The sequence below is a fragment of the Oncorhynchus mykiss genome, chromosome 15 (assembly GCF_013265735.2).
Source record: "Oncorhynchus mykiss isolate Arlee chromosome 15, USDA_OmykA_1.1, whole genome shotgun sequence".
In the NCBI taxonomy this organism is placed as follows: Eukaryota; Metazoa; Chordata; class Actinopteri; order Salmoniformes; family Salmonidae; genus Oncorhynchus; species Oncorhynchus mykiss.
This window is the reverse complement of record NC_048579.1, coordinates 1,465,024-1,473,002: the sequence shown is the minus strand read 5'-3', so window position 1 is coordinate 1,473,002 and position 7,979 is coordinate 1,465,024. Positions and strand designations below refer to the sequence as shown.

General features: G+C 46.0%; 1 protein-coding gene across 3 annotated transcripts in view; it reads left to right on the top strand.

Annotated features, from left to right (window-relative positions):
• Window positions 1–449: 449 nt before the first annotated feature.
• The window catches only part of LOC110489519 (LIM domain and actin-binding protein 1), a 40,193-nt gene continuing 32,663 nt past the window's right edge, over window positions 450–7,979 (top strand). The window contains exons 1-4 of one of the 3 annotated variants that reach the window (XM_021562232.2): window positions 450–923; window positions 1,632–1,812; window positions 2,254–2,314; window positions 2,415–2,894. In XM_021562232.2, coding sequence (XP_021417907.2) covers window positions 1,676–1,812; window positions 2,254–2,314; window positions 2,415–2,894 — 678 coding nt within the window. In that variant the 5' untranslated portion in view covers window positions 450–923; window positions 1,632–1,675. Of the gene's footprint in view, window positions 924–1,599; window positions 1,813–2,253; window positions 2,315–2,414; window positions 2,895–7,979 lie in introns of all 3 variants that reach the window. The other 2 variants (XM_021562233.2, XM_036945635.1) reach the window with 2 other exon arrangements.

The window sequence follows — 7,979 nt, the reverse complement described above, 5'->3', positions numbered from 1 at the left end:
CTGCACCCCTGTCAGCTGACGATGCCCCTGACCATCTCCTGGATAGTAGAGGTATGGTCTGTTCCTGCACCCCTGTCAGCTGACGATGCCCCTGACCATCTCCTGGATATTAGAGAAATGGTCTGTTCCTGCACCCCTGTCAGCTGACGATGCCCCTGACCATCTCCTGGATATTAGAGAAATGGTCTGTTCCTGGGTCTGTTCTCAATTGATGCACCGGAGCTTGCTGATGCAGTGGCACTAGACTTTGACCCTGATTCATAGTCTGGGTCAGCACAGAGATGAGGCCGTGTGCAGCCAAAACCCACCTTTGAACCAATGGGGACTCATTGTCTTCGCCTCCCTCTAAGCTCCGCCCTTCACGGAAAAATAATGCCAAAACTCCCAATGGAAAAGACTGGCAGTGAAGAGCACATTTAAACCTAACCTCATTCATACCTTCCTGTTCAGAGCAGAGAGAGAGAGAGAGAGAGAGAAGGGCCCAAGGCCGTGACACGGAACTGCCTACTCAGCCGTCCTGCTCACCCTACCTCAGTAACTCTCTGTAACTGTACAGTACAGTGTCCCAATGGGTGCTTAAAACACCTCTCGTTTGAGGACCGGGGTCTCCACAACTCTACTTTTGATACAACATACTATAGTTGATGATAGTACCTGTATCAAGGTGAGAGGATCTTAAAAGAGGAAGCTTCAGGGTATTTTTTATTGCTCACCATCATAGTACATCTGCTATTGGACTGCAGAGATTCCATCTGTGTTGTAAACGTACAGCTATAAACATTCTCTAGTCAGCTGTAATAAGGAAGGACAGAGGACTTTGGTCCGAGACGCTGGTTTGAAGCAGTACGTAACGTGTGTCTTGTGATGAGCTCGACGCTCCTCTGACTGCGACGAGGAGAGACGACCAGCAGACTTCACTAAAGGTAACGGCTAGATTGATAATATATGAAATACAATAACAAATCCTCATTTGAATCAATGGACAAACAACTATCTGCATTTTTGATCTGTTTTGATGACGAAGTGTTTCACTCCGCTGCTGAACTCTGCGAACTCTGCTGTGTGTCTGAATGCGCCTGTCTCTTAATCATTCCAAATCAAGTAAAGTGGAGAGGCATTGTTTGGTCTTTGAGAGTTACATTGTAACATTGTAGTAGTAACAATATCATAGTAGAGTGACAAAATACTGTAATGTATTATATTCACACTGCTCTGGTGAATGGAGACTGATTCCTTCACACTGCTCTGGTGAATGGAGACTGATTCCTTCACACTGCTCTGGTGAATGGAGACTGATTCCTTCACACTGCTCTGGTGAATGGAGACTGATTCCTTCACACTGCTCTGGTGAATGGAGACTGATTCCTTCACACTGCTCTGGTGAATGGAGACTGATTCCTTCACACTGCTCTGGTGAATGGAGACTGATTCCTTCACACTGCTCTGGTGAATGGAGACTGATTCCTTCACACTGCTCTGGTGAATGGAGACTCATTCCTCCACACTGCTCTGGTGAATAGAGACTGATTCTTCTCCTGTGAGACTCTATCCTCAACAATGAGTGCTATCTATGACAGCTGACTCTTCCATGTCAATCAGGTGTTGAGGTTTGATGTCCTGTGTTTTGAGAGGTGCTGTGACATCATTAAGGGGTGCTGTGACATCAATATCGACCATGGAGGGGAGGAGTGTTCTGAGGCGTGCCCAATCTCTACGGAGCGTCTCTATGCGTGACGGAGACAAGCCCACCTGGGCGGAGGCGGGGTTTAGGGACAATATGAAGTCCATCTCCGTATCTCAGATGTTGACCAGGTGAGAGGAACCAGAACCAGAACCTTTACCATTTAACCAATTACAAGCTCCATAGGCACCAGGTTTTAAGTCAATTCCAATTGAAGTCAGTCAATTCAGGAAGTAGACTGAAAATTAATTTTCAGTTCAATGAAAACCTCCTTTTATTTTCAATGACTTCACAATAAACCGAAGGAGGAGAAACTATTCCTTTTATCACTTTCTGAATTTACTGACTTAAATGTAATTGTCTCTGACCCAGCTTTTAACACATGACCAGCTCCATAGGTACAGGGGACAAGCTGGCTTTTCTCAAATCCTAGCCTTAACCATTAGGTGAGGGAAATGCAACACTGGCGTATCAATGTCTGGGGTAAACTTCATCCCACACTGAATTGCTTGAGCATTGCAATGTCTGTTTTGGTGAATATTGATGAAGGATTTGTCTTGTTCACATAACAGATACCAAGCCAGCCCTTCAGTAGAGGTCCCTACCCTGAACCATGTGGAGCACAAGACTGAGGTGAAACATCACACCACATTTCATGTCATCAACTTCTGATTGTCGACTGTCTCAGGATGGACACTAAGCAGCCTCTATCTTCTTCTGATTCTTTCTCCAGCAGATAACCAAGAATCAGACCTCCTACTCAAACGTCCGTGAGAAAACAAAGAGACAACTGTCAGAGAGCGCACAGGAACGCAAGCTGGAGTCCTTGATGAGAAACAACGGAGTGAGAGAGACGACCAGGATCCAGCCCAGTGTGAGAGAGAAGACCCGTGGGTCAACTAGCCTGTTAGGAGAGACGTCCCGGGGGTCGGCCAATCTCTCCCGCAGTAAGTCCATGTCCAGTCTCCCTGGCCCCTCTCCCAGAGTCGACCCGGCCGGGAGTATCGGAGCCCTGAAGGCTCTCTTCGAGTCAAAGGTCACCAAGGAGAAGGTGAAGAGCATCATGGGAGCTGTAGGCCAAGCACCATCACGTCCCAAGATGGCAGCTGCGGCCCCAGCCATCAATGGGTTTGTGGAGGAGAGAAAGGGCCCTATAGAGGAGAAAGCTGTACCTTCACCTGCATCCCCGGCTAGAGAGGAGGTCACTACACAGGTGAGCCAAACAAATCAAAACAATCAAATCACATTTGATTTGTCACATGCGCCGAATACAACAGGTGTAGACAGTTACATGAAATGCTTACTTACGAGCCCTTTCCAAACAATGCAGAGTTAAAAAGTAAGACAAGAACATAAAGAAAATAGTAACAAAATAAAATAACAATAACATGGCTACAGGAAGTACCAGGTAATAACATGGCTACATACAGGAAGTACCAGGTAATAACATGGCTACATACAGGAAGTACCAGGTAATAACATGGCTACATACAGGAAGTACCAGGTAATAACATGGCTACATACAGGAAGTACCAGGTAATAACATGGCTACATACAGGAAGTACCAGGTAATAACATGGTTATATACAGGAAGTACCAGGTAATAACATGGCTATATACAGGGAGTACCAGGTAATAACATGGCTACAGGAAGTACCAGGTAATAACATGGCTACATACAGGAAGTACCAGGTAATAACATGGCTACATACAGGAAGTACCAGGTAATAACATGGCTACAGGAAGTACCAGGTAATAACATGGCTACAGGAAGTACCAGGTAATAACATGGTTATATACAGGAAGTACCAGGTAATAACATGGCTACAGGAAGTACCAGGTAATAACATGGCTACAGGAAGTACCAGGTAATAACATGGTTATATACAGGAAGTACCAGGTAATAACATGGCTACAGGAAGTACCAGGTAATAACATGGTTATATACAGGAAGTACCAGGTAATAACATGGCTACAGGAAGTACCAGGTAATAACATGGTTATATACAGGAAGTACCAGGTAATAACATGGCTACAGGAAGTACCAGGTAATAACATGGTTATATACAGGAAGTACCAGGTAATAACATGGCTACAGGAAGTACCAGGTAATAACATGGCTACATACAGGAAGTACCAGGTAATAACATGGCTATAGTAGGGTAGGTAGTAGGGTAGGTAATATAATGTAGGTAGGGGTAAAGTGACTAGTCAATCAGGATAGATAATAGACAGAGTAGCAGTGTTGGTAGTAAGGTAGGTAGTAGGGTAGGTAATATAATGTAGGTAGGGGTAAAGTGACTAGTCAATCAGGATAGATAATAGACAGAGTAGCAGTGTTGGTAGTAGGGTAGGTAGTAGGGTAGGTAATATAATGTAGGTAGGGGTAAAGTGACTAGTCAATCAGGGTAGATAATAGACAGAGTAGCAGTGTTGGTAGTAGGGTAGGTAGTAGGGTAGGTAATATAATGTAGGTAGGGGTAAAGTGACTAGTCAATCAGGGTAGATAATAGACAGAGTAGCAGTGTTGGTAGTAGGGTAGGTAATATAATGTAGGTAGGGGTAAAGTGACTAGTCAATCAGGGTAGATAATAGACAGAGTAGCAGTGTTGGTAGTAGGTAGGTAATATAATGTAGGTAGGGGTAAAGTGACTAGTCAATCAGGGTAGATAATAGACAGAGTAGCAGTGTTGGTATTAGGGTAGGTAGTAGGGTAGGTAATATAATGTAGGTAGGGGTAAAGTGACTAGTCAATCAGGGTAGATAATAGACAGTAACAGCAGTGTAGGTAGTAGGTAGGTAATATAATGTAGGTAGGGGTAAAGTGACTAGTCAATCAGGGTAGATAATAGACAGAGTAGCAGTGTTGGTAGTAGGGTAGGTAATATAATGTAGGTAGGGGTAAAGTGACTAGTCAATCAGGGTAGATAATAGACAGTAACAGCAGTGTAGGTAGTAGGTAGGTAATATAATGTAGGTAGGGGTAAAGTGACTAGTCAATCAGGATAGATAATAGACAGAGTAGCAGTGGCGTATTTGAAGAGTGTGAAAGTGTGTCTGTGGGTTGCATCTATATCTATGTGTGTGTGTTTTGTATGTGTGAGCGTATATTGTGTGTATGTGTGTGTGAGTGTGTATGTGTGTGTTGGAATGTCAGTGAGGTATGTGTGAGTGTGTGGGTAGAGTCCAGTCAGTGTGTGGGTAGAGTCCAGTCAGTGTGAGTGGGTAGAGTCCAGTCAGTGTGTGTGGGTAGAGTCCAGTCAGTGTGTGTGGGTAGAGTCCAGTCAGTGTGTGTGGGTAGAGTCCAGTCAGTGTGTGGGTAGAGTCCAGTCAGTGTGTGGGTAGAGTCCAGTCAGTGTGTGGGTAGAGTCCAGTCAGTGTGGGTAGAGTCCAGTCAGTGTGTGGGTAGAGTCCAGTCAGTGTGTGTGGGTAGAGTCCAGTCAGTGTGGGTAGAGTCCAGTCAGTGTGCGGGTAGAGTCCAGTCAGTGTGTGTGGGTAGAGTCTAGTCAGTGTGTGGGTAGAGTCCAGTCAGTGTGTGGGTAGAGTCTAGTCAGTGTGTGGGTAGAGTCCAGTCAGTGTGTGGGTAGAGTCCAGTCAGTGTGCGGGTAGAGTCCAGTCAGTGTGTGTGGGTAGAGTCCAGTCAGTGTGTGGGTAGAGTCCAGTCAGTGTGCGGGTAGAGTCCAGTCAGTGTGTGTGGGTAGAGTCTAGTCAGTATGTGGGTAGAGTCCAGTCAGTGTGTGGGTAGAGTCTAGTCAGTGTGTGGGTAGAGTCCAGTCAGTGTGTGGGTAGAGTCCAGTCAGTGTGCGGGTAGAGTCCAGTCAGTGTGTGTGGGTAGAGTCCAGTCAGTGTGTGGGTAGAGTCCAGTCAGTGTGCGGGTAGAGTCCAGTCAGTGTGTGTGGGTAGAGTCTAGTCAGTGTGTGGGTAGAGTCCAGTCAGTATGTGGGTAGAGTCCAGTCAGTGTGCGGGTAGAGTCCAGTCAGTGTGTGTGGGTAGAGTCTAGTCAGTGTGTGGGTAGAGTCCAGTCAGTGTGTGGGTAGAGTCCAGTCAGTGTGAGTGGGTAGAGTCCAGTCAGTGTGTGTGGGTAGAGTCCAGTCAGTGTGTGTGGGTAGAGTCTAGTCAGTGTGTGTGGGTAGAGTCCAGTCAGTGTGTGGGTAGAGTCCAGTCAGTGTGTGGGTAGAGTCCAGTCAGTGTGTGGGTAGAGTCCAGTCAGTGTGGGTAGAGTCCAGTCAGTGTGTGGGTAGAGTCCAGTCAGTGTGTGTGGGTAGAGTCCAGTCAGTGTGGGTAGAGTCCAGTCAGTGTGTGGGTAGAGTCTAGTCAGTGTGTGGGTAGAGTCCAGTCAGTGTGTGTAGGTAGAGTCCAGTCAGTGTGGGTAGAGTCCAGTCAGTGTGTGGGTAGAGTCCAGTCAGTGTGTGTGGGTAGAGTCCAGTCAGTGTGTGTGGGTAGAGTCCAGTCAGTGTGGGTAGAGTCCAGTCAGTGTGGGTAGAGTCCAGTCAGTGTGCGGGTAGAGTCCAGTCATTGTGTGTGGGTAGAGTCCAGTCAGTGTGTGTGGGTAGAGTCCAGTCAGTGTGGGTAGAGTCCAGTCAGTGTGTGGGTAGAGTCCAGTCAGTGTGTGTGGGTAGAGTCCAGTCAGTGTGTGTGGGTAGAGTCCAGTCAGTGTGGGTAGAGTCCAGTCAGTGTGGGTAGAGTCCAGTCAGTGTGCGGGTAGAGTCCAGTCATTGTGTGTGGGTAGAGTCCAGTCAGTGTGTGTGGGTAGAGTCCAGTCAGTGTGGGTAGAGTCCAGTCAGTGTGTGGGTAGAGTCCAGTCAGTGTGTGGGTAGAGTCTAGTCAGTGTGTGGGTAGAGTCCAGTCAGTGTGTGGGTAGAGTCCAGTCAGTGTGTGGGTAGAGTCCAGTCAGTGTGTGGGTAGAGTCCAGTCAGTGTGTGGGTAGAGTCTAGTCAGTGTGTGGGTAGAGTCCAGTCAGTGTGTGGGTAGAGTCCAGTCAGTGTGTGGGTAGAGTCCAGTCAGTGTGTGGGTAGAGGTCAGTCAGTGTGTGGGTAGAGTCCAGTCAGTGTGTGGGTAGAGGTCAGTCAGTGTGTGGGTAGAGTCTAGTCAGTGTGTGGGTAGAGTCCAGTCAGTGTCCAGTCAGTGTGTGAAAGCATACGTTACAGCTAGCTGTAGCTACAAAAATGTACCATGAGTGTACAATGAAAAAATACCATGGCAGGAAATGGCAGGAAAATACCATGGTACTAGCATATGTTTTCTGGTCACTACCATGGCAGGAAAATACCATGGTACTGTTGCAATACCATGGTATTTTTCTGCCATGGTAGTGACCCAAAAACATGATTTTTAAAAATTGTACTAGCTACCGTGGTACAAAAATGTACCATGGTAGTACAATAAAAACAACATGATTTTGTACTAGCAGCATGTAGTGAAACATGTCTTTGTCCCACCTTTAACTATGAGTTAATAGGGTACACTACACTACTAGACCATGTCTGTGTCCCACCTTTAACTATGAGTTAATAGGGTACACTACACTACTAGACCATGTCTGTGTCCCACCTTTAACTATGAGTTAATAGGGTACACTACACTACTAGACCATGTCTGTGTCCCACCTTTAACTATGAGTTAATAGGGTACACTACACTACTAGACCATGTCTGTGTCCCACCTTTAACTATGAGTTAATAGGGTACACTACACTACTAGACCATGTCTGTGTCCCACCTTTAACTATGAGTTAATAGGGTACACTACACTACTAGACCATGTCTGTGTCCCACCTTTAACTATGAGTTAATAGGGTACACTACACTACTAGACCATGTCTGTGTCCCACCTTTAACTATGAGTTAATAGGGTACACTACACTACTAGACCATGTCTGTGTCCCACCTTTAACTATGAGTTAATAGGGTACACTACACTACTAGACCATGTCTGTGTCCCACCTTTAACTATGAGTTAATAGGGTACACTACACTACTAGACCATGTCTGTGTCCCACCTTTAACTATGAGTTAATAGGGTACACTACACTACTAGACCATGTCTGTGTCCCACCTTTAACTATGAGTTAATAGGGTACACTACACTACTAGACCATGTCTGTGTCCCACCTTTAACTATGAGTTAATAGGGTACACTACACTACTAGACCATGTCTGTGTCCCACCTTTAACTATGAGTTAATAGGGTACACTACACTACTAGACCATGTCTGTGTCCCACCTTTAACTATGAGTTAATAGGGTACACTACACTACTAGACCATGTCTGTGTCCCACCTTTAACTATGAGTTAATAG